At 44.6% G+C, this 27,500-nt stretch overlaps 1 protein-coding gene across 4 annotated transcripts in view; it reads left to right on the forward strand.

Annotated features, from left to right (window-relative positions):
- The first annotated feature begins 8,555 nt into the window (after positions 1–8,555).
- The window catches only part of cdk7 (cyclin-dependent kinase 7), a 38,657-nt gene continuing 19,712 nt past the window's right edge, over positions 8,556–27,500 (forward strand). The window contains exons 1-5 of one of the 4 annotated variants that reach the window (XM_079515678.1): positions 8,556–9,044; positions 9,147–9,258; positions 14,450–14,509; positions 16,579–16,612; positions 18,326–18,393. In XM_079515678.1, the coding sequence (XP_079371804.1) occupies positions 9,193–9,258; positions 14,450–14,509; positions 16,579–16,612; positions 18,326–18,393 (228 nt within the window). In that variant the 5' untranslated portion in view covers positions 8,556–9,044; positions 9,147–9,192. Of the gene's footprint in view, positions 9,259–14,449; positions 14,510–16,578; positions 16,613–18,325; positions 18,394–27,500 lie in introns of all 4 variants that reach the window. The other 3 variants (XM_079515679.1, XM_079515680.1, XM_079515681.1) reach the window with 3 other exon arrangements.

Below are 27,500 nucleotides of genomic sequence, written 5' to 3' on the forward strand. Positions count from 1 at the left end.
AGAATGCAAAAAGAGAAACTGGAGATGGAGACAAAACTGGCAGCAGCCAATGCAAAGGCCCAGGTACTGGAATCTATGGGATCAAGAAAAGGTTCAAGAATATCATTGGGGATGCACTCAGATATACAGGGAGCGGCTGCTGCTGCCGTTACTCAAAGGAAAACGACTTCATTAAATCCAAACACATCCTTACCTGATCAAACGACCCAACAAAAGGGAAAAGTGTCAATGGAAACGAAGCCTCCCCCACAACCACAGGTTGTAAGGCCAAAGGCTTATGAAAAAACTACCAAAACTCATTACACAACTCCTCTAACCCAATACTCTCTCCCCAGGCAAACTCCATTATTGCAATACCCTCTCCTCAGTCGAAATGTGCAAACTGAAAACATACCGGGTCAAATGAAAAGGGGTGTTCAAGGTCAAACTGTATGTACTTCACCTACTGTTACAAATGTTGTTGATCAAGGTGATATTTCCAATGTGTTACAAAGACAGAATGACATAACGGCCCTATTGGTCAAACAGAATCTGCATTCCACTTTGCCACAAAGAGACATTCCGGTTTATGAGGGAGATCCATTGCAATATGAAGGTTTTATCAGGGCATTTGAGAGGGCAATTGAGAAAAAGACAGATGATTATGGTGACTGTCTACATTTTTTGGAGCAATATACAAGAGGGCATCCAAAAAATCTTGTCCGCAGCTGCCAACATCTGCCTCTGTCACAAGGCTACCCAAGAGCAAAACATTTGCTCAAAGAGCATTTTGGAAATGAGAATAAGATTGCCACGGCATATATGGAAAAGGCTTTTGCCTGGGCAACAATCAAATCAGAGGATGCAAAAGGGTTGGAAGCATTCTCTCTATTCCTCCGAGGTTGCTACAATGCTATGGAGAATCTATCCTACATGGACGAGATGAATGTGACTTCCAACATGAGGACCATTCTTTTGAAACTGCCATACAAACTGAGAGACATATGGAGGACCAGGGCCTGTGAGCTAAAAGAGGGTGGTCGTCGGCCAATGTTTCCTGATCTTGTTAACTTCATCGAAAGACAAGTGATGATAATGTCCGACCCACTTTTTGGAAACATCCAGGACCCTAAGCAGACTTCAACTGTCAAAACCTCAACCACTGTTAAATCAAAAGAAAGGTCAAGTTCAAGAAGCAGTTTTGCAACAACAGTAACACCCATAACAGCTGCGGAGTCAAAAGGAGAGAAAATGAATGCATCCATCAGTCACTACCCATGTCTGTTCTGCAAAAGAGGTGGCCATACATTGGAACGGTGTCCTCAGATTATGGAAAAGAGCCACAGGGAGAAAATAGACTTCTTAAAACAAAATGGAATCTGTTTTGGCTGCTTAAAAAGAGGACACTTATCGAAATTCTGCAAAGGTCGTCTAACTTGTGACACATGCAAACTGAAACATCCTGATATACTTCACATTCGACAAGAAGAACAACAACAGACACAGAAATCAAATGAGAGCAAGGCTGTCATCTCACCGCACACATGTGGTCATATTGGGGCCGGTGATGAAACCTCCATCTTCTCCATCGTACCTGTTCAAGTGAAGAGCCACAAGGGAGACACAGTTTTACAAACATACGCATTTTTAGATCATGGCAGCACCTCTACATTCTGCACTGAAAACTTAATGAATAGGCTCAAGATGGCAGGACAGAAAACAAACATACTCCTCCGAACGATGAATCAAGTAAAGCCTGAGTCTAGCTACCATATCACTGGTTTGGAAATAGCAAGGATGGACTCGGATGACTTTATTCAACTGCCTGATGTATTCACACACGCAACCATGCCTGTCTCACAACACAATATTCCAAAACAACAGGACTTGTCTGACTGGCCATATTTAAACCATATCACACTACCCGAAATAGACTCTGGCATTGACCTCCTCATCGGCACAAACGCCTCGAAGCTACTGGAACCCTGGGAGGTGGTTAATAGCCAAGCAGATGGACCATACGCAGTGAGGACCCTATTGGGGTGGGTCATCTATGGTCCATTAAGAGGAGACGACACCATCAGGGATGAGAATGGCTGCCCTGCTGTTGCTGTCAATAGAATATCTATTCTAAACCTGGAAGAGTTGCTTGTCAAACAGTACAATCAAGATTTCAGTGAAAGAGCCAGTAATGAAACAGAGGAAATGTCAAGAGAAGAGGCCAAATTCCTTGATATTATAAACCACTCAGCAAAGATTAAAGATGGACATTACTGCCTAAACTTACCTTTCAAACAAGAAGATCCCATCATGCCAAATAACCGTTGTATTGCAGAGCAACGCATCCAGAGCCTGAAACGCAAGTTCAACAAAGACGAGAAGTTCCATGATGAATACACATCTTTCCTCACAGACATGATTAACAGTGGCTACGCTGAATTGGTGCCAGTGGACCAGCTGAATCGAAGTGATGGAAAACTCTGGTATATCCCACATCATGGTGTGCATCACTCAAAGAAAGGCACCTTGAGAGTGGTATTTGACTGTGGAGCAGTCTTTAAAGGAACATCACTTAACTTTCAACTGCTTCAGGGTCCCGATCTGACTAATTCACTTATTGGAGTCCTCACCAGATTCAGACAGGAACCAGTTGCCTTGATGGCAGACATCAAAGCCATGTTCCATCAGGTTAAGGTCTCGGATGAACATGTCGATTACCTGCGATTCCTATGGTGGCCTGAAGGTGATGTACAGCAAGATCTGGCCGAATACAGAATGAAGGTACATCTTTTTGGAGCTGTGTCATCACCAAGTTGTGCCAACTTTTCTTTGAGAAAGACTGCTGAAGACAACCGAGCTCACTTTCCATCTGAGGTGACAAACACAGTAAATAACAACTTTTATGTTGATGATTGTCTGAAATCCATGCCCACAGAACGAGAAGCAGTACAATTAGTAAAAGACCTGACTGCTCTCTGCCAGAGGGGTGGATTCATTTTGTCTAAATGGATCAGCAACAGCCGTGCTGTGTTAACATCTATTCCACAAGAGCACAGGGCCAAAGAGATCAAGGAGTTGGACTTAGACAAGGACAATCTGCCAGTGGAGAGAGCTTTAGGATTACACTGGTGTGTTGAAACAGATGTGTTCAAGTTCACAAATACTGCACCTGAAAGACCACACACGAGACGTGGCATCTTGTCTGTGGTTGGCTCTATATATGACCCTTTAGGATTTATATCACCATTTGCTCTGCCAGCCAAGCTGATAATGCAGGAGCTCTGCAGGAGGAGGCTTGGATGGGATGAAGCCATACCCGACGTCTTCTCACAGCAGTGGACAGGATGGCTAGCGGATCTGAAGCAAATTGTGGAGTTCAAAGTGGACAGGTGTATGAAGCCTAAGAACTTTGATCAAATCACACACTCGCAGCTACATCACTTTTCGGATGCCAGCGAAAGTGGCTACGGAACCGTGTCCTACCTAAGACTGGAGAACAGTGACGGAGAAGTGCATATTGCATTCATGATCGGAAAATCCAGAGTGGCACCACTAAAACAAATGACAATTCCAAGAATGGAGCTGGCCGCAGCAGTCCTGGCTGTCCGAGTTGACAAAATGCTGCGTAGGGACTTGCAGCTGCCACTGGATAGGTCCATTTTCTGGACTGATAGCACTACAGTGCTGAAGTACATAAACAATGAAACAAAACGTTTTCAAACATTTGTAGCAAACAGGATTTCTCTTGTAAGAGATGCTACTGATGTATCACAATGGAAATATGTGAGTACAAAGGAAAACCCTGCAGATGCAGCATCAAGAGGGCTGACAGCAGACCGCTTTCTAAGCTGCAAGAAATGGATCAGAGGACCAGATTTCCTCTGCAGATCATGAATGGCCTAACTTGCCCTTTGAATCAACAATATCTGCCAATGATCCAGAAATCAAACCTGACATCACAGTAAATGTCATTGTCAAAGATCAACTGAACCCAGCCAACTATCTGATCCACTACTTCTCATCATGGATGAGACTGAAGACTGCTGTAGCTTGGCTTCTTAAAGTAAAGACCACACTCTTGCAACTGACTAGAAGGAGAAAGGAGCTTCAAGCTGCTGTGAGCAGTGTTGAAAAGGATCCTGTCAAATTAAAAGAGAAGGTTGAAGAGGAGATGCAAGTCTTTAAAGCGACGCTTCGTGGACAGTGCTTAACTCCCGAAGATCTTATCCAAGCAGAACATGCAGTCATCTCATTCAGTCAAATGCAAAGATTTCCAGAAGAAATATCTGTTCTGCAAACTGATAAAAATGTCAAAAGAAGCAGTCATTTGTACAAATTGGATCCAGTGTTGGATGATGGACTACTGAGAGTAGGTGGTCGCCTGAATAGGCTCGCGATGCCTGAAGAAATCAAACATCCGATCATCCTCTCAAAAGACCTTCACATATCCACCCTGTTATTACGACATATCCATAAACTACTCGGACATGGAGGAAGGAATTACATGCTGTCTCATCTCCGCAAAAAATATTGGATCATCAAAGCAAACTCTGCGGCAAGGAAAATCATAACCGACTGTACTGTGTGCAAACGACAGCGGGGTAGAGTTGGTGAGCAAAAGATGGCAGACTTGCCTTTGGAGAGAATTCAACCAGACAAGCCTCCATTCACAGATGTGGGAGTAGACTACTTTGGTCCTATAGAGATCAAGAGAGGACGAAGTCTTGTTAAAAGGTATGGCGTAATCTTCACCTGCATGGCAAGCAGAGCAGTACATCTTGAAGTTGCACATACACTTGACACAGACTCCTGCATCCATGCACTAAGAAGATTCATCTGTCGACGAGGTCAAGTTTCATCTTTAAGGTCAGATAACGGTACAAACTTCATAGGAGCGGAAAGAGAATTAAGGGAAGCACTGAATAGCCTGAATCAGGAGAAAATCCAGAATGCTATGCTTCAGCAAGGGATAAAGTGGAGCTTTAACCCCCCAGCAGGATCCCATCACGGCGGTGTTTGGGAACGACTCATCCGCATGGTACGAAGTGTACTCCGTTCTGTTCTTAATCAACAAGTGCTTGATGACGAAGGATTGCAAACTTTAATGTGTGAAGCAGAGGCAATTTTAAATGATCGACCCATCACCAAGTCTTCTGATGACCCAATGGACCTGGAAGCGCTGACCCCAAATCATCTTCTTTTGTTGAAAACACAGCCAATATTGCCACCTGGACTCTTTGTGAAAGAGGATCTGTACATCAAACGTAGATGGAAACAAGTACAATACATGGCAGATCTCTTTTGGAAACGATGGACAAAAGAATACTTACCATCAATCCAAGAACGGCAAAGATGGTCAGCTGAAAGGAGAAGTTTTGCCCCCGGTGACATTGTGGTGGTGGTAGATTCCACTGCACCACGAGGCGCCTGGTTACTGGGGAGAATATTGGAGACCATTCCTGATTCAAAAGGTCTTGTACGCACAGTTCGACTAAAGACCAAAAGCAACATCTTGGAGAGACCAATAACAAAGATATGTCTGCTCCAAGAGACTGAAACACAAGAGACTGAAACACAAGAGACTGAAACCTAAAGAGACTGATGTTCAAAGAAGATTGAATGAATTTACTTTATTTCTTTTGAAATTGTGAAAAAAAAAAGGGAAAATGTAAATGTAAATTTGATATTGGCTCCTTATATGTTTTATTTGTAATTGTGTCATTACACTTAAGACAATTAGGGGCCGGTGTGTAGGAGCCATTATGATGGTGCTATATTATTGGTTAGGTTGGCATATTATTTTTGAACACTTGGTGGCGGGCTTTAGATTTGTCAGCACTGGGTGTGTATTTAGTGGTGCAGGTGCACTAATCAGATCACATAGGACACAGGAAATGGTAGGAGCACACCGTTTCTTACCAGCAGCAACAGAACAGAGACAGAGAAACTTCAACAATAACATCACTGGTATGTTCATGATTAAAACTGCTCACTTCTGCTCAATAAATACAACAAAACTGGACCTAAGACTGGACATTCATCTTTCATGTTTCTGTTAGTACTCTGCGTAGGATCACTCCCATCACCTGTGAAGTAACGAGCAAATATGCATTGGAAGGGAAGGATTGCCGTTATAGTACCCATTCTACATACTGTGAAATATAATGAAATGTACCCATTCTACATACTGTGAAATATAATGAAATGTACCCATTCTGCATACTGTGAAATATAATGAAATGTACCCATCTACACACTGAAATATAATGAAATGTACCCATTCTACATACTGTGAAATATAATGAAATGTACCCATTCTACATACTGTGAAATATAATGAAATGTACCCATTCTGCATACTGTGCAATATAATGAAATGTACCCATTCTACATACTGTGAAATATAATGAAATGTGCCCATTCTACATACTGTGAAATATAATGAAATGTACACATTCTACACACTGTGAAATAATGAAATGTACCCATTCTACATACTGTGAAATATAATGAAATGTACCCATTCTGCATACTGTGAAATATAATGAAATGTACCCATCTACACACTGAAATATAATGAAATGTACCCATTCTACATACTGTGAAATATAATGAAATGTACCCATTCTACATACTGTGAAATATAATGAAATTACCCATTCTGCATACTGTGAAATATAATTAAATGTACCCATTCTACATACTGTGAAATATAATGAAATGTACCCATTCTACATACTGTGAAATACAATGAAATGTACCCATTCTACATACTGTGAGATATAATGAAATGTACCCATTCTACATACTGTGAAATATAATGAAATGTACCCATTCTACATACTGTGAAATATAATGAAATGTACCCATTCTACATACTGTGAAATATAATGAAATGTATCCATTCTACATACTGTGAAATATAATGAAATGTACCCATTCTACATACTGTGAAATATAATGAAATGTATCCATTCTACATACTGTGAAATATAATGAAATGTACCCATTCTACATACTGTGAAATATAATGAAATGTACCCATTCTACATCCTGTGAAATATAATGAAATGTACCCATTCTACATACTGTGAAATAAAAAAATCAATTTCAATCAATACTGCACGATTAACAAAATTAACCACCAGATGGCGCTATGTGTCCAATGAAACAATGAACATGATCAGAGCAGGCTTTTAAACTTTGTTGTTTAACCCGGAAACAGTAATTTCCCACTTCTACTTCGTCGCGCGACGGTGTCGCGCGCCGTGGAAAATAGCCAGATCTACAAGCTCACAACGCGTCACCTGCGCGACGCGTTGTGAGCTTGTAGATCTGGCTATTTTACCGACAGTGGTTCATCACGATGGGAGGAAAATTTCAACCATTTTTTTGGCACTTCTTCCTCCATTTCCAGCTCTCACATCTACATAAACATTCAGGTTTCACATATAAAGGTCTTTCCTCAGAGACACGGATGTTAGGATCCTCGTCGGGTGGATACAAAAACATTAACTTCACTATTGTTAAATAAAAACCTTTTTAATCACATCGGTGGACATTTTTACTCATAGAGTTATAATGTAACCAGGCGTGCAGTACACCTCTCGACCGATAGGGGCGCCTATTTGAAAAAATAATGAGAAAATGTCCACCGTTAGGATTAAAATGTTTTTTAATGTAACAATAGTGAATATAATGGTACTTCTATCAACCCGAAGAGGATTATAACATCTGTGGCTCTGGAGGAGAGACTTTTATATCTGTTTATATTCGTTTATGTAGATGTAAGAGCTGTAAATGGAGGAATTGCAAAAACCAGGTTGAAGTTCCTCCATTACGCACTAGTAGCCACTGCCACCACAGATTCTGTGAGAGAAATAAGCAACCATATGTCTAGGAGAACAAGCCCAAAGAAGCAACTAAACTACAATATTAACTACACATCTATTTTCAAATACATTTTTACTCAATAAAATGTGGAATAATTGTTTATAATATTATATCTTTTGAAACATTCTGAATGCTTCCAGGTTCCTGGCACAAAATATTTCATGAAACTGTTTGAGAACCACTGCATGGTTCAAATAATAATAATAATAATAATAATAATAATAATAATAATAATAATAATAATAATAATAATAATTATTATTATTATTATTTTGGAAGCAAGCAAGCCCAAATAAGAAAGCAAGTACACTTTAGAAACAAGGCCACAAAAACGCAACCCATTTCTACAAGCACCTTTACACAAAATAACTGTATATGTTTATTTTCCCTTTTTTACCTCCTTACATGATCTCCGGGTTTTTTAAGTGTATATTTGTACGTCGTCTCTAAATGTTATGATGAATTGAACATGATGGACCCTGTTGTAAACAAGTGTAATGTTTTATGGTGTCGTCCACAGTTAACAGTCTTTGTATTGAGTTGTGCTTGAAATGTGAATTGTACCCATTCTGCAAACTGTTAATAAATACTTCAATCAATCAAACAAACAAACAAAGAAGCACAAAGTCGCTTCGCTTATAAATAATAAGCCGACATGGCAACACTGACCAGCGTCAGGATGAACCACGGTTGACCCGGAAGCAGTAGTGGACCTTTAACAACAAAGCAGTTTAGTTGACAGTTGGTGAAGCAGCGACACATGGAAGCAGTGCAGAGAGAGCACTTTAACTTATAGTTTACAACAACAACAACAGAAAGCAGCGCAGAAAGAGATTTAACAGTTAGTTTACATACAGTTGACTGGTGAAACAACAACAGAAAGTAGTGCAGAAAGAGATTTAGCAGTTAGTTTACAGTTGGCTGGTGAAGCAGCGACACATGGAAGCAGTTCAGAGAGCACTTTAACTTATAGTTTACAGTTGGTTGGTGTAGCAACAACAGAAAGCAACAGAAAGCAGCAGCAACAGAAAGCAGCAACAACAGAAAGCAGCAACAACAGAAAGCAGTGCAGATAGAGGTGTAACAGTTAGTTTACAGTTGATTGGTGCAGCAGCAACAGAAAGCAGCAACAACAGAAAGCAACAGAAAGCAGCAGCAACAGAAAGCAGCAACAACAGAAAGCAGTGCAGATAGAGGTGTAACAGTTAGTTTACAGTTGATTGGTGCAGCAGCAACAGAAAGCAGCAACAACAGAAAGCAACAGAAAGCAGCAGCAACAGAAAGCAGCAGCAACAGAAAGCAGCAACAACACATTGAAGCATGGCACTGGATGTCAAGTCCAGGGCGAAGAGATACGAGAAGTTAGACTTCCTGGGAGAGGGACAGGTAATATTATTATTATAAAACATGAACAATAAACTGAAACTCCTCTCTGTGGGGACTGCATGGTCCATAAGGTAATATTATTATGAAACATAAACAATAGACTCCTCTCTGTGGTGACTGCATGGTCCATAAGGTAATATTATTATAAAACATAAACAATAGACTCCTCTCTGTGGGGACTGCATGGTGGGTCCTGAGCCTGAAGGACTTTGACAAGTCAGAGCTAATAAAACTTCCATAATTACACCTATAAGACAGACAGCCTCTGTAGATAGCTTAGCTTTAAAAACACTGGTTTTAATTTTAAACCTTTCTCATGTCGAGGTCCATTGTTTACTTGACATCTGAGCCACGGACCACCATCTGAGCCACGGACCACCATTTGAGCCACCGACCACCATTTGATGACATTTAGCCTCTCAGACCCATCTGAGCCACGGACCACCATTTGATGACATTTAGCCTCTCAGACCCATTTGAGCCACGGACCACCATCTGAGCCACCGACCACCATTTGATGACATTTAGCCTCTCAGACCCATCTGAGCCACGGACCACCATTTGATGACATTTAGCCTCTCAGACCCATTTGAGCCACGGACCACCATTTGATGACATTTAGCCTCTCAGACCCATTTGAGCCACGGACCACCATTTGATGACATTTAGCCTCTCAGACCCATTTGAGCCACGGACCACCATTTGATGACATTTAGCCTCTCAGACCCTTTTGAGCCACGGAACCACCGTTTGATGACATTTAGCCTCTCAGACCCATTTGAGCCACGGACCACCATCTGATGACATTTAGCCTCTCAGACCCATCTGAGCCACGGACCACCATCTGATGACATTTAGCCTCTCAGACCCATTTGAGCCACGGACCACCATCTGAGCCACGGACCACCATCTGAGCCACGGACCACCATCTGATGACATTTAGCCTCTCAGACCCATCTGAGCCACGGACCACCATCTGATGACATTTAGCCTCTCAGACCCATCTGAGCCACGGACCACCATCTGATGACATTTAGCCTCTCAGACCCATCTGAGCCACGGACCACCATCTGATGACATTTAGCCTCACAGACCCATTTGAGCCACGGACCACCATTTGATGACATTTAGCCTCTCAGACCCATCTGAGCCACGGACCACCATCTGATGACATTTAGCCTCTCAGACCCATTTGAGCCACGGACCACCATTTGATGACATTTAGCCTCTCAGACCCATCTGAGCCACGGACCACCATCTGATGACATTTAGCCTCTCAGACCCATTTGAGCCACGGACCACCATTTGATGACATTTAGCCTCTCAGACCCATTTGAGCCACGGACCACCATTTGATGACATTTAGCCTCTCAGACCCATCTGAGCCACGGACCACCATTTGATGACATTTAGCCTCTCAGACCCATTTGAGCCACGGACCACCATTTGATGACATTTAGCCTCACAGACCCATGTGAGCCACGGACCACCATCTGAGCCACGGACCACCATCTGAGCCACGGACCACCATCTGATGACATTTAGCCTCACAGACCCATCTGAGCCACGGACCACCATCTGAGCCACGGACCACCATCTGAGCCACGGACCACCATCTGAGCCACGGACCACCATCTGATGACATTTAGCCTCTCAGACCCATTTGAGCCACGGACCACCATTTGATGACATTTAGCCTCTCAGACCCATCTGAGCCACGGACCACCATCTGAGCCACGGACCACCATTTGAGCCACGGACCACCATCTGAGCCACGGACCACCATTTGATGACATTTAGCCTCTCAGACCCATCTGAGCCACGGACCACCATCTGAGCCACGGACCACCATCTGAGCCACGGACCACCATTTGATGACATTTAGCCTCTCAGACCCATTTGAGCCACGGACCACCATCTGAGCCACGGACCACCATCTGATGACATTTAGCCTCTCAGACCCATCTGAGCCACGGACCACCATCTGAGCCACGGACCACCATCTGAGCCACGGACCACCATCTGAGCCACGGACCACCATCTGAGCCACGGACCACCATCTGAGCCACGGACCACCATCTGATGACATTTAGCCTCTCAGACCCATCTGAGCCACGGACCACCATCTGATGACATTTAGCCTCTCAGACCCATCTGAGCCACGGACCACCATCTGATGACATTTAGCCTCTCAGACCCATCTGAGCCACGGACCACCATCTGATGACATTTAGCCTCACAGACCCATTTGAGCCACGGACCACCATTTGATGACATTTAGCCTCTCAGACCCATCTGAGCCACGGACCACCATCTGATGACATTTAGCCTCTCAGACCCATTTGAGCCACGGACCACCATTTGATGACATTTAGCCTCTCAGACCCATCTGAGCCACGGACCACCATCTGATGACATTTAGCCTCTCAGACCCATTTGAGCCACGGACCACCATTTGATGACATTTAGCCTCTCAGACCCATTTGAGCCACGGACCACCATTTGATGACATTTAGCCTCTCAGACCCATCTGAGCCACGGACCACCATTTGATGACATTTAGCCTCTCAGACCCATTTGAGCCACGGACCACCATTTGATGACATTTAGCCTCACAGACCCATGTGAGCCACGGACCACCATCTGAGCCACGGACCACCATCTGAGCCACGGACCACCATCTGATGACATTTAGCCTCACAGACCCATCTGAGCCACGGACCACCATCTGAGCCACGGACCACCATCTGAGCCACGGACCACCATCTGAGCCACGGACCACCATCTGATGACATTTAGCCTCTCAGACCCATTTGAGCCACGGACCACCATTTGATGACATTTAGCCTCTCAGACCCATCTGAGCCACGGACCACCATCTGAGCCACGGACCACCATTTGAGCCACGGACCACCATCTGAGCCACGGACCACCATTTGATGACATTTAGCCTCTCAGACCCATCTGAGCCACGGACCACCATCTGAGCCACGGACCACCATCTGAGCCACGGACCACCATTTGATGACATTTAGCCTCTCAGACCCATTTGAGCCACGGACCACCATCTGAGCCACGGACCACCATCTGATGACATTTAGCCTCTCAGACCCATCTGAGCCACGGACCACCATCTGAGCCACGGACCACCATCTGAGCCACGGACCACCATCTGAGCCACGGACCACCATCTGAGCCACGGACCACCATCTGAGCCACGGACCACCATCTGAGCCACGGACCACCATCTGAGCCACGGACCACCATCTGAGCCACGGACCACCATCTGAGCCACGGACCACCATCTGAGCCACGGACCACCATCTGAGCCACGGACCACCATCTGAGCCACGGACCACCATCTGAGCCACGGACCACCATCTGAGCCACAGACCCATCTGAGCCACGGACCACCATCTGAGCCACGGACCACCATCTGAGCCACGGACCACCATCTGAGCCACGGACCACCATCTGAGCCACGGACCACCATCTGAGCCACGGACCACCATCTGAGCCACGGACCACCGTCTGAGCCACGGACCACCATCTGAGCCACGGACCACCATCTGAGCCACGGACCACCATCTGAGCCACGGACCACCATCTGAGCCACGGACCACCATCTGAGCCACGGACCACCATCTGAGCCACGGACCACCATCTGAGCCACGGACCACCATCTGAGCCACGGACCACCATCTGAGCCACGGACCACCATCTGAGCCACGGACCACCATCTGAGCCACGGACCACCATCTGAGCCACGGACCACCATCTGAGCCACGGACCACCATCTGAGCCACGGACCACCATCTGAGCCACGGACCACCATCTGAGCCACGGACCACCATCTGAGCCACGGACCACCATCTGAGCCACGGACCACCATCTGAGCCACGGACCACCATCTGAGCCACGGACCACCATCTGAGCCACGGACCACCATCTGAGCCACGGACCACCATCTGAGCCACGGACCACCATCTGAGCCACGGACCACCATCTGAGCCACGGACCACCATCTGAGCCACGGACCACCATCTGAGCCACGGACCACCATCTGAGCCACGGACCACCATCTGAGCCACGGACCACCATCTGAGCCACGGACCACCATCTGAGCCACGGACCACCATCTGAGCCACGGACCACCATCTGAGCCACGGACCACCATCTGAGCCACGGACCACCATCTGATGACATTTAGCCTCTCAGACCCATCTGAGCCACGGACCACCATCTGATGACATTTAGCCTCTCACAGACGACAGACTCAAAAATCTGAATATTATTATTTTGTTGTTGGATAAGATTTTGTCCACAACTCCATGCTGTATTGATGTTGGTACCATTAGGAGAGATAACAGGCAAACGTTGATCAAAGTAACAATTCTTCTACATTCTCTAATTGTGTAGACGACTTGTACATTAAATAATGTAGTTGTTTAACAATAATTTAACTCTTGAGAGCGTAAAATGAAACCAAATGGACCCGTAAGGGTTCATTTGGTTTCATATTACACTCTCAAGAGTTAAATTATTATAATGGCCTGGGATTTTCTCTGTCTGTGAAGCCTTTTGAGCTGCAATGAAAACAGTGAAAACAGTGACATCTGCTGGCAAATCCCTATGTCATATATGGGATTTGTGGACTCTTACATCACACTCCACAGGAAAATCAGAGCACTTGTTTGAGCCAGAAAACCACAGAAAATCTACTGAATGTTAAAAGTTCAGGTTTTCTTCGCTGCAATTGAGCTCAGAAAACAGAGACATTACAAAAACCTTTGTTTTAAGTCACAATAATCCCCTTAACCCATTTAGGCCTGACGTCAAAATTGTCTTCTAAATCCTGACAGTTTTCTGAAATACCCATGTTTCTGTATCAGTGGTGCTCAATATTTCATGTCAAGGACCCCACAAATGATATGTAATCGGCCACATCTGAAAATATGTTGTTCCAGGAACCCCTCGGAAGCAAAGATTTGAGTTAAAAACGTTCGCTCTGAAAGAATATATATATTCAAAGATTTATGCCACATTTTCACGATTCTTCAAAAATAGCAGATCTACAAGCTCGAGCTTGTAGATCTGCTATTATTCAATAGCTAAAGTATAACATAAGGGTCTAGAATGTGTTAAATGCAAACGTTTCTCGTCTCTCTCTCTCTCTCTCTCCTGTCGGCAGTTTGCTACGGTCTACAAAGCCAGGGATAAAACCACGGACAACATCGTCGCCATCAAAAAGGTACCGTCTTGTTGGGCTTTTAAAATGCTTCCTATTCTCCTAAAGACAAACATTTATTTACATCAATACAAGCTGAAGCTGACACTGAAGCTATAGGGGCCTGACACTGAAGCTATAGACACTGAAGCTATAGGGGCCTGACACTGAAGCTATAGGGGCTCTGACACTGAAGCTATAGGGGCTCTGACACTGAAGCTATAGGGGCTCTGACACTGAAGCTATAGGGGCCTGACACTGAAGCTATAGACACTGAAGCTATAGGGGCCTGACACTGAAGCTATAGGGGCCTGACACTGAAGCTATAGACACTGAAGCTATAGGGGCCTGACACTGAAGCTATAGACACTGAAACTATAGGGGCCTGACACTGAAGCTATAGGGGCTCTGACACTGAAGCTATAGGGGCCTGACACTGAAGCTATAGGGGCCTGACACTGAAGCTATAGGGGCCTGACACTGAAGCTATAGGGGCCTGACACTGAAGCTATAGGGGCCTGACACTGAAGCTATAGGGGCCTGACACTGAAGCTATAGGGGCTCTGACACTGAAGTTATAGGGGCCTGACACTGAAGCTATAGGGGCCTGACACTGAAGCTATAGGGGCCTGACACTGAAGCTATAGACAATGAAGCTATAGGGGCCTGACACTGAAGCTATAGACACTGAAGCTATAGGGGCCTGACACTGAAGCTATAGGGGCTCTGACACTGAAGCTATAGACACTGAAGCTATAGGGGCCTGACACTGAAGCTATAGGGGCTCTGACACTGAAGCTATAGGGGCTCTGACACTGAAGCTATAGGGGCTCTGACACTGAAGCTATAGGGGCCTGACACTGAAGCTATAGGGGCCTGACACTGAAGCTATAGGGGCCTGACACTGAAGCTATAGACACTGAAGCTATAGGGGCCTGACACTGAAGCTATAGACACTGAAGCTATAGGGGCCTGACACTGAAGCTATAGGGGCTCTGACACTGAAGCTATAGGGGCCTGACACTGAAGCTATAGGGGCCTGACACTGAAGCTATAGGGGCCTGACACTGAAGCTATAGGGGCCTGACACTGAAGCTATAGGGGCCTGACACTGAAGCTATAGGGGCCTGACACTGAAGCTATAGACAATGAAGCTATAGGGGCCTGACACTGAAGCTATAGACACTGAAGCTATAGGGGCCTGACACTGAAGCTATAGGGGCTCTGACACTGAAGCTATAGGGGCCTGACACTGAAGCTATAGACACTGAAGCTATAGGGGCCTGACACTGAAGCTATAGGGGCTCTGACACTGAAGCTATAGGGGCCTGACACTGAAGCTATAGGGGCTCTGACACTGAAGCTATAGGGGCCTGACACTGAAGCTATAGGGGCCTGACACTGAAGCTATAGGGGCCTGACACTGAAGCTATAGGGGCCTGACACTGAAGCTATAGGGGCCTGACACTGAAGCTATAGGGGCCTGACACTGAAGCTATAGGGGCTCTGACACTGAAGCTATAGGGGCTCTGACACTGAAGCTATAGGGGCCTGACACTGAAGCTATAGGGGCCTGACACTGAAGCTATAGGGGCTCTGACACTGAAGCTATAGGGGCTCTGACACTGAAGCTATAGGGGCCTGACACTGAAGCTATAGGGGCCTGACACTGAAGCTATAGGGGCCTGACACTGAAGCTATAGGGGCTCTGACACTGAAGCTATAGGGGCCTGACACTGAAGCTATAGGGGCCTGACACTGAAGCTATAGGGGCCTGACTGAAGCTATAGGGGCTCTGACACTGAAGCTATAGGGGCTCTGACACTGAAGCTATAGGGGCTCTGACACTGAAGCTATAGGGGCCTGACACTGAAGCTATAGGGGCCTGACTGAAGCTATAGGGGCCTGACACTGAAGCTATAGACACTGAAGCTATAGGGGCCTGACACTGAAGCTATAGGGGCCTGACACTGAAGCTATAGACACTGAAGCTATAGGGGCCTGACACTGAAGCTATAGGGGCCTGACACTGAAGCTATAGGGGCCTGACACTGAAGCGACCGCCATGTTCTCTCTGTCTCTCCCCCTGACAGATCAAGGTTGGCCATAGAACTGAAGCTAAAGATGGTGAGTTGAGACACACACACACACACACACACACACACATAGAACTGTGGCACAGTTGGTAGTGCTGTCGCCTCACAGCTAGAAGGTCCTGGGTTCGATTCCCGCTCGGGACGCTGTGGGTGCTGGCGGCGTGTTTCCTCCTCCGCGTCATCAGTGCCCATACCCGATGCGGGGTTGGCGAAAGGGCCTTTCTGTGTGGAGTTTGCATGTTCTCCCCGTGTCCCCTAGGGTAGATACCCTCACATGTTCTCCCCGTGTCCCCTAGGGTAGTTACCCTCACAAAAAACATGCAGTAATCCTGGTCTCTATTCTCTAAACTGCCTCCCCCTGGCCAGCCGGGGCGCCTGACGGAGGGGAAAGGAACTGGTTGGAATAACGTGTTCCTTCCACGCGCTACGTCCAACCAGGGAAACTCCCCCCTGTCAGGTGTAAAGGAGCAACTTGGACACTCAGGCATGAAGGAAGCATGAGTTCAAGTCTGTTGCTCTCCCCATGTCCCCCATATATGGGGACTAGGTTGCTCTCCCCATGTCCCCCAGATATGGGGACTAGGTTGTTTATTGTACATATTTTTATTTTACATGATGTTTGTTTCATAGTACTGTATATCTCTCTGTCATTAAATGTGCAGATGCATAAATTGAATATGCAGGACCCCAATGGAAACAAGCCGTTGGGTTATAAATCCTCTTAGCAGGCCTTGTATTAACTGTACTGTCCTGTGCTTCGTTTTATGCAAACTGTTAATACAGTATTTAATCAATCAAGTGTACCATGACATGTACTCTGTTAATCCATTGAGACCTGGAACGCATCCATGTCACGTTAGCGTTTAACCACATTAACCATTAACCCATTTTGGGCGGGAACCCCTTTTGGTGTTTTAAACATTATGTTATAATTTAGCTATTGAAAAATAGCAGATCTACAAGCTCATAGCGCGCCACCGAGTGGCGCGCTATGAACTTGTAGGTCTGCTATTTTTGAAAAATCGTTAAAATGTGCCTCAACTCTTTCCGAAAATTGTCATGATTTAGAAAACTTTTTTTTTAAAATTTCGACGTCAGGCCTGAATGGGTTAACCCATTGAGACCAGATTTGACAAATGTCTTCTTAAATCACGACAGTTTTCTGAAAGACCTACATTTCTAATCTATATCAGTGGTTCTCAAACTATTTCATATCAAGGATCCCCAAAAATGTATTATATGTATTTGGCCACCGACCCCCATCTGAAAATATGTTGTCCCAAAAGGACCCCCCAGATGCAAAGATGATATGAGTTAAAAACATTCCCTGTGAAAGAATATATATTCAAAGATTTGCACTCATTTTCACGATTTTTCTAAAAATAGCAGATCTACAAGCTTGTAGCGTGTTACTCTGCTATGAGCTTGTAGATCTGCTATTTTTCAACAGCTAAAGTTTAAAGTTATGGTTAAAGTGGGTTAAAAGCTATATAAAGGTCTAAATGGGTTAATTAAGTATTTAATCAATCAAAAATGAAATCAATCCTTCATGTCAATCATCCTAACACTGTATTTATTATTTATAAAATGAAATCAATCCTTCATGTCAATCATCTTAACACTGTATTTATTATTTATAAAATGTAATCAATCCTTCATGCCAATCATCTAAACACTATTTATTATTTATAAAATGTAATCAATCATTCATGCCAATCATCTAAACACTGTGTTTATTCGTCAGGCATCAACAGGACGGCCCTTCGAGAAATCAAACTTCTGCAGGAGTTGCATCATCCCAACATCATTGGCGTGAGTTCCACTTTAAACCGGTTTGATCGGGACACGGTGGTGCTGTCGCCTCACAGCTAGAAGGTACCCGGTTCGATTCCCGCTGGGGACGCTGTGGGCGCTGGGGGCGTGTTCTCTCCTCCACGTCATCAGTGCCCATACCCATACTAGGTGGGGTTGGCGAAAGGGCCTTTCTGTTCTCCCCGTGTCCCCTAGGGTAGGTACCCTCACATGTTCTCCCCGTGTCCCCTAGGGTAGGTACCCTCACATGTTCTGCCCGTGTCCCCTAGGGTAGGCTCCCCGTGTCCCCTAGGGTAGGTACCCTCACATGTTCTCCCCGTGTCCCCTAGGGTAGGTACCCTCACATGTTCTCCCCGTGTCCCCTAGGGTAGGTACCCTCACATGTTCTCCCCGTGTCCCCTAGGGTAGGTACCCTCACATGTTCTCCCCGTGTCCCCTAGGGTAGGTACCCTCACATGTTCTCCCCGTGTCCCCTAGGGTAGGTACCCTCACATGTTCTCCCCGTGTCCCCTAGGGTAGGCACCCTCACATGTTCTCCCTATGTCCCCTAGGGTAGGCACCCTCACATGTTCTCCCCTTGTCCCCTCGGGGTAGGCACCCTCACAAAGACATGCAGTAATTCTGGTCTCTACACTGCCTCCCCCTGGCCTGATGGAGGGGAACGGAACTGGTTGGAATAACGTGTTCCTTATAAGCACTACATCCTACCGGGGGAAACCCTGTCGGGTGATAAGAAGCGACCTGCTCACTCCTCATGCATAGAAGGAAGCATGAGGTCAGTTCGCTGCTCTCCCCAGGTTGGCAGAGGGAGAGTAGCGCCCAGGATTACAGTTTAGGTGATTGGTTGTTAAAATGGGTTACAAACATCGTGCTATGATTATTTTTTTTAATCCATTATTATCCAGTCATATTCACTGCCGTAGAACGGTTTTAATTAGGGCGGCTGTGGCTCAGGAGGTAGAGCAGGTCGTCCAATGAACCGGCGGTTAGAATCCCGGCTCCTCCTCCGTTCCACATGTGGAAGTGTCCTTGGGCAAGACACTGAACCCTACACTGCCTCCAATGAGTCGGTCAGTGTGAGAACAGCTCACCACCGTCTGTGTGTGAATGTGGGAAGTGAGGACGCTGGCGTCGACTGTTCGCCGCTTCACCTCCCAATGTATGAATTAATAAACCTTCACCTCCCAATGTATGAATTAATAAACCTTCACCTCCCAATGTATGAATGAATGAACCTTCACCTCCCAATGTATGAATGAATGAACCTTCACCTCCCAATGTATGAATGAATGAACCTTCACCTCCCAATGTATGAATGAATGAACCTTCACCTCCCAATGTATGAATGGATGAACCTTCACCTCCCAATGTATGAATGAATGAACCTTCACCTCCCACTGTATGTATGAATGAATGAACCTTCACCTCCCAATGTATGAATGAATGAACCTTCACCTCCCAATGTATGAATGAATGAACCTTCACCTCCCAATGTATGAATGAATGAACCTTCACCTCCCAATGTATGAATGAATGGACCTTCACCTAAATGGTAAATGGTAAATGGTGCATTTATATAGCGCCTTTATCCAAGGCGCTTTACATAGATTGTGCATTACATTCACCCATTCACACACACATTCATACACCGATTGCAGCGGAAGCCATGCAAGGTACCAACCAGCACATCGGGAGCAATTTGGGGTTCAGTGTCTTGCCCAAGGACACTTCGACATGTAGACAGGAGGAGCCAGGATTCGAACCGCCGACCCATGGATCATTGGACGACCTGCTCTACCTCTTGAGCCACAGTCGCCCCTCCCTACACCTCCCAATGTATGAATGAATGAACCTTCACCTCCCAATGTATGAATGAACCTTCACCTCCCAATGTATGAATGAATGAACCTTCACCTCCCAATGTATGAATGCATGAACCTTCACCTCCCAATGTATGAATGAATGAACCTTCACCTCCCAATGTATGAATGCATGAACCTTCACCTCCCAATGAATGAATGAATGGACCTTCACCTCCCAATGTATGAATGAATGAACCTTCACCTCCCAATGTATGAATGCATGAACCTTCATCTCCCAATGAATGAATGGACCTTCACCACCCAATGTATGAATGAATGAACCTTCACCTCCAAATGTATGAATGAATGAACCTTCACCTCCCAATGTATGAATGAATTAACTTTCACCTCAATGTATGAATGAATGAACCTTCACCTCCCAATGTATGAATGCATGAACCTTCACCTCCCAATGTATGAATGAATGAACCTTCACCTCCCAATGTATGAATGAATGAACCTTCACCTCCCAATGTATGAATGAATGAATGAACCTTCACCTCCCAATGTATGAATGAATGAACCTTCACCTCCCAATGTATGAATGAATGAACCTTCACCTCCCAATGTATGAATGAATGAACCTTCACCTCCCAATTAATTAATTAATTAACCTTCACCTCCCAATGAATGAATGAACCTTCACCTCCCAATGTATGAATGAATTAACCTTCACCTCCCAATGTATGAATGAATGAACCTTCACCTCCCAATAAATGAATGAATGAATTAACCTTCACCTCCCAATGTATGAATGAATGAACCTTCACCTCCCAATGTATGAATGAATGAACCTTCACCTCCCAATGTATGAATTAATGAACCTTCACCTCCCAATGTATGAATGAATGAATGAACCTTCACCTCCCAATGTATGAATGAATGAATGAACCTTCACCTCCCAATGTATGAATGAATGAATGAACCTTCACCTCCCAATGTATGAATGAATGAATGAACCTTCACCTCCCAATGTATGAATGAATGAATGAACCTTCACCTCCCAATGTATGAATGAATGAATGAACCTTCACCTCCCAATGTATGAATGAATGAATGAACCTTCACCTCCCAATGTATGAATGAATTAACCTTCACCTCCCAATTAATGAACCTTCACCTCCCAATGTATGAATGAATGAACCTTCACCTCCCAATGTATGAATGAATGAACCTTCACCTCCCAATGTATGAATGAATGAACCTTCACCTCCCAATGTATGAATGAATGAACCTTCACCTCCCAATGTATGAATGAATGAACCTTCACCTCCCAATGTATGAATGAATGAACCTTCACCTCCCAATGTATGAATGAATGAACCTTCACCTCCCAATGTATGAATGAATGAACCTTCACCTCCCAATGAATGAATTAATTAACCTTCACCTCCCAATGTATGAATGAATGAACCTTCACCTCCCAATGAATTAATTAATTAACCTTCACCTCCCAATGTATGAATTAATTAACCTTCACCTCCCAATGTATGAATGAATGAACAAACCTTCACCTCCCAATGTATGAATGAATGAACCTTCACCTCCCAATGAATGAATGAACCTTCACCTCCCAATGTATGAATGAATGAACCTTCACCTCCCAATGTATGAATGAAGGAACCTTCACCTCCCAATATTATCCCAGTCATATTCACTGCCGTAGAACGGTTTTAATTAGGGCGGCTGTGGCTCAGGAGGTAGAGCAGGTCGTCCAATGAACCGGCGGTTAGAATCCCGGCTCCTCCTCCGTTCCACATGTGGAAGTGTCCTTGGGCAAGACACTGAACCCTACACTGCCTCCAATGAGTCGGTCAGTGTGAGAACAGCTCACCACCGTCTGTGTGTGAATGTGGGAAGTGAGGACGCTGGCGTCGACTGTTCGCCGCTTCACCTCCCAATGTATGAATTAATAAACCTTCACCTCCCAATGTATGAATGAATGAACCTTCACCTCCCAATGTATGAATGAATGAACCTTCACCTCCCAATGTATGAATGAATGAACCTTCACCTCCCAATGTATGAATGAATGAACCTTCACCTCCCAATGTATGAATGGATGAACCTTCACCTCCCAATGTATGAATGAATGAACCTTCACCTCCCACTGTATGTATGAATGAATGAACCTTCACCTCCCAATGTATGAATGAATGAACCTTCACCTCCCAATGTATGAATGAATGAACCTTCACCTCCCAATGTATGAATGAATGAACCTTCACCTCCCAATGTATGAATGAATGGACCTTCACCTAAATGGTAAATGGTAAATGGTGCATTTATATAGCGCCTTTATCCAAGGCGCTTTACATAGATTGTGCATTACATTCACCCATTCACACACACATTCATACACCGATTGCAGCGGAAGCCATGCAAGGTACCAACCAGCACATCGGGAGCAATTTGGGGTTCAGTGTCTTGCCCAAGGACACTTCGACATGTAGACAGGAGGAGCCAGGATTCGAACCGCCGACCCATGGATCATTGGACGACCTGCTCTACCTCTTGAGCCACAGTCGCCCCTCCCTACACCTCCCAATGTATGAATGAATGAACCTTCACCTCCCAATGTATGAATGAACCTTCACCTCCCAATGTATGAATGAATGAACCTTCACCTCCCAATGTATGAATGCATGAACCTTCACCTCCCAATGTATGAATGAATGAACCTTCACCTCCCAATGTATGAATGCATGAACCTTCACCTCCCAATGAATGAATGAATGGACCTTCACCTCCCAATGTATGAATGAATGAACCTTCACCTCCCAATGTATGAATGCATGAACCTTCATCTCCCAATGAATGAATGGACCTTCACCACCCAATGTATGAATGAATGAACCTTCACCTCCAAATGTATGAATGAATGAACCTTCACCTCCCAATGTATGAATGAATTAACTTTCACCTCAATGTATGAATGAATGAACCTTCACCTCCCAATGTATGAATGCATGAACCTTCACCTCCCAATGTATGAATGAATGAACCTTCACCTCCCAATGTATGAATGAATGAACCTTCACCTCCCAATGTATGAATGAATGAATGAACCTTCACCTCCCAATGTATGAATGAATGAACCTTCACCTCCCAATGTATGAATGAATGAACCTTCACCTCCCAATGTATGAATGAATGAACCTTCACCTCCCAATTAATTAATTAATTAACCTTCACCTCCCAATGAATGAATGAACCTTCACCTCCCAATGTATGAATGAATTAACCTTCACCTCCCAATGTATGAATGAATGAACCTTCACCTCCCAATAAATGAATGAATGAATTAACCTTCACCTCCCAATGTATGAATGAATGAACCTTCACCTCCCAATGTATGAATGAATGAACCTTCACCTCCCAATGTATGAATTAATGAACCTTCACCTCCCAATGTATGAATGAATGAATGAACCTTCACCTCCCAATGTATGAATGAATGAATGAACCTTCACCTCCCAATGTATGAATGAATGAATGAACCTTCACCTCCCAATGTATGAATGAATGAATGAACCTTCACCTCCCAATGTATGAATGAATGAATGAACCTTCACCTCCCAATGTATGAATGAATTAACCTTCACCTCCCAATTAATGAACCTTCACCTCCCAATGTATGAATGAATGAACCTTCACCTCCCAATGTATGAATGAATGAACCTTCACCTCCCAATGTATGAATGAATGAACCTTCACCTCCCAATGTATGAATGAATGAACCTTCACCTCCCAATGTATGAATGAATGAACCTTCACCTCCCAATGTATGAATGAATGAACCTTCACCTCCCAATGTATGAATGAATGAACCTTCACCTCCCAATGTATGAATGAATGAACCTTCACCTCCCAATGAATTAATTAATTAACCTTCACCTCCCAATGTATGAATGAATGAACCTTCACCTCCCAATGAATTAATTAATTAACCTTCACCTCCCAATGTATGAATTAATTAACCTTCACCTCCCAATGTATGAATGAATGAACAAACCTTCACCTCCCAATGTATGAATGAATGAACCTTCACCTCCCAATGAATGAATGAACCTTCACCTCCCAATGTATGAATGAATGAACCTTCACCTCCCAATGTATGAATGAATGAACCTTCACCTCCCAATATTATCCCAGTCATATTCACTGCCGTAGAACGGTTTTAATTAGGGCGGCTGTGGCTCAGGAGGTAGAGCAGGTCGTCCAATGAACCGGCGGTTAGAATCCCGGCTCCTCCTCCGTTCCACATGTGGAAGTGTCCTTGGGCAAGACACTGAACCCTACACTGCCTCCAATGAGTCGGTCAGTGTGAGAACAGCTCACCACCGTCGGTGTGTGAATGTGGGAAGTGAGGACGCTGGCGTCGACTGTTCGCCGCTTCACCTCCCAATGTATGAATTAATAAACCTTCACCTCCCAATGTATGAATGAATGAACCTTCACCTCCCAATGTATGAATGAATGAACCTTCACCTCCCAATGTATGAATGAATGAACCTTCACCTCCCAATGTATGAATGAATGAACCTTCACCTCCCAATGTATGAATGAATGAACCTTCACCTCCCAATGTATGAATGGATGAACCTTCACCTCCCAATGTATGAATGAATGAACCTTCACCTCCCACTGTATGTATGAATGAATGAACCTTCACCTCCCAATGTATGAATGAATGAACCTTCACCTCCCAATGTATGAATGAATGAACCTTCACCTCCCAATGTATGAATGAATGAACCTTCACCTCCCAATGTATGAATGAATGGACCTTCACCTAAATGGTAAATGGTAAATGGTGCATTTATATAGCGCCTTTATCCAAGGCGCTTTACATAGATTGTGCATTACATTCACCCATTCACACACACATTCATACACCGATTGCAGCGGAAGCCATGCAAGGTACCAACCAGCACATCGGGAGCAATTTGGGGTTCAGTGTCTTGCCCAAGGACACTTCGACATGTAGACAGGAGGAGCCAGGATTCGAACCGCCGACCCATGGATCATTGGACGACCTGCTCTACCTCTTGAGCCACAGTCGCCCCTCCCTACACCTCCCAATGTATGAATGAATGAACCTTCACCTCCCAATGTATGAATGAACCTTCACCTCCCAATGTATGAATGAATGAACCTTCACCTCCCAATGTATGAATGCATGAACCTTCACCTCCCAATGTATGAATGAATGAACCTTCACCTCCCAATGTATGAATGCATGAACCTTCACCTCCCAATGAATGAATGAATGGACCTTCACCTCCCAATGTATGAATGAATGAACCTTCACCTCCCAATGTATGAATGCATGAACCTTCATCTCCCAATGAATGAATGGACCTTCACCACCCAATGTATGAATGAATGAACCTTCACCTCCAAATGTATGAATGAATGAACCTTCACCTCCCAATGTATGAATGAATTAACTTTCACCTCAATGTATGAATGAATGAACCTTCACCTCCCAATGTATGAATGCATGAACCTTCACCTCCCAATGTATGAATGAATGAACCTTCACCTCCCAATGTATGAATGAATGAACCTTCACCTCCCAATGTATGAATGAATGAATGAACCTTCACCTCCCAATGTATGAATGAATGAACCTTCACCTCCCAATGTATGAATGAATGAACCTTCACCTCCCAATGTATGAATGAATGAACCTTCACCTCCCAATTAATTAATTAATTAACCTTCACCTCCCAATGAATGAATGAACCTTCACCTCCCAATGTATGAATGAATGAACCTTCACCTCCCAATGTATGAATGAATGAACCTTCACCTCCCAATGTATGAATGAATGAACCTTCACCTCCCAATGTATGAATGAATGAACCTTCACCTCCCAATGTATGAATGAATGAACCTTCACCTCCCAATGTATGAATGAATGAACCTTCACCTCCCAATGAATTAATTAATTAACCTTCACCTCCCAATGTATGAATGAATGAACCTTCACCTCCCAATGAATTAATTAATTAACCTTCACCTCCCAATGTATGAATTAATTAACCTTCACCTCCCAATGTATGAATGAATGAACAAACCTTCACCTCCCAATGTATGAATGAATGAACCTTCACCTCCCAATGAATGAATGAACCTTCACCTCCCAATGTATGAATGAATGAACCTTCACCTCCCAATGTATGAATGAATGAACCTTCACCTCCCAATATTATCCCAGTCATATTCACTGCCGTAGAACGGTTTTAATTAGGGCGGCTGTGGCTCAGGAGGTAGAGCAGGTCGTCCAATGAACCGGCGGTTCGAATCCCGGCTCCTCCTCCGTTCCACATGTGGAAGTGTCCTTGGGCAAGACACTGAACCCTACACTGCCTCCAATGAGTCGGTCAGTGTGAGAACAGCTCACCACCGTCTGTGTGTGAATGTCGGAAGTGAGGACGCTGGCGTCGACTGTTCGCCGCTTCACCTCCCAATGTATGAATTAATAAACCTTCACCTCCCAATGTATGAATGAATGAACCTTCACCTCCCAATGAATGAATGAACCTTCACCTCCCAATGTATGAATGAATGAACCTTCACCTCCCAATGTATGAATGAATGAACCTTCACCTCCCAATGTATGAATGAATGAACCTTCACCTCCCAATGAATGAATGAACCTTCACCTCCCAATGTATGAATGAATGAACCTTCACCTCCCAATGTATGAATGAATGAACCTTCACCTCCCAATGAATGAATTAATTAACCTTCACCTCCCAATGTATGAATGAATGAACCTTCACCTCCCAATGTATGAATGAATGAACCTTCACCTCCCAATGTATGAATGAATGAACCTTCACCTCCCAATGTATGAATGAATGAACCTTCACCTCCCAATGTATGAATGAATGAACCTTCACCTCCCAATGTATGAATGAATGAACCTTCACCTCCCAATGAATGAATGAACCTTCACCTCCCAATGTATGAATGAATGAACCTTCACCTCCCAATGTATGAATGAATGAACCTTCACCTCCCAATGTATGAATGAATGAACCTTCACCTCCCAATGTATGAATGAATGAACCTTCACCTCCCAATGTATGAATGAATGAACCTTCACCTCCCAACGTATGAATGAATGAACCTTCACCTCCCAACGTATGAATGAATGAACCATTGTAAAGCGCCAATCAATAAAGTGAAAAGGGGGCAGGTATTTATAAGAATTTATTCGTCTTCCTGCTC

This window comes from Electrona antarctica, assembly GCF_951216825.1.
Source record: "Electrona antarctica genome assembly, chromosome: 12".
In the NCBI taxonomy this organism is placed as follows: Eukaryota; Metazoa; Chordata; class Actinopteri; order Myctophiformes; family Myctophidae; genus Electrona; species Electrona antarctica.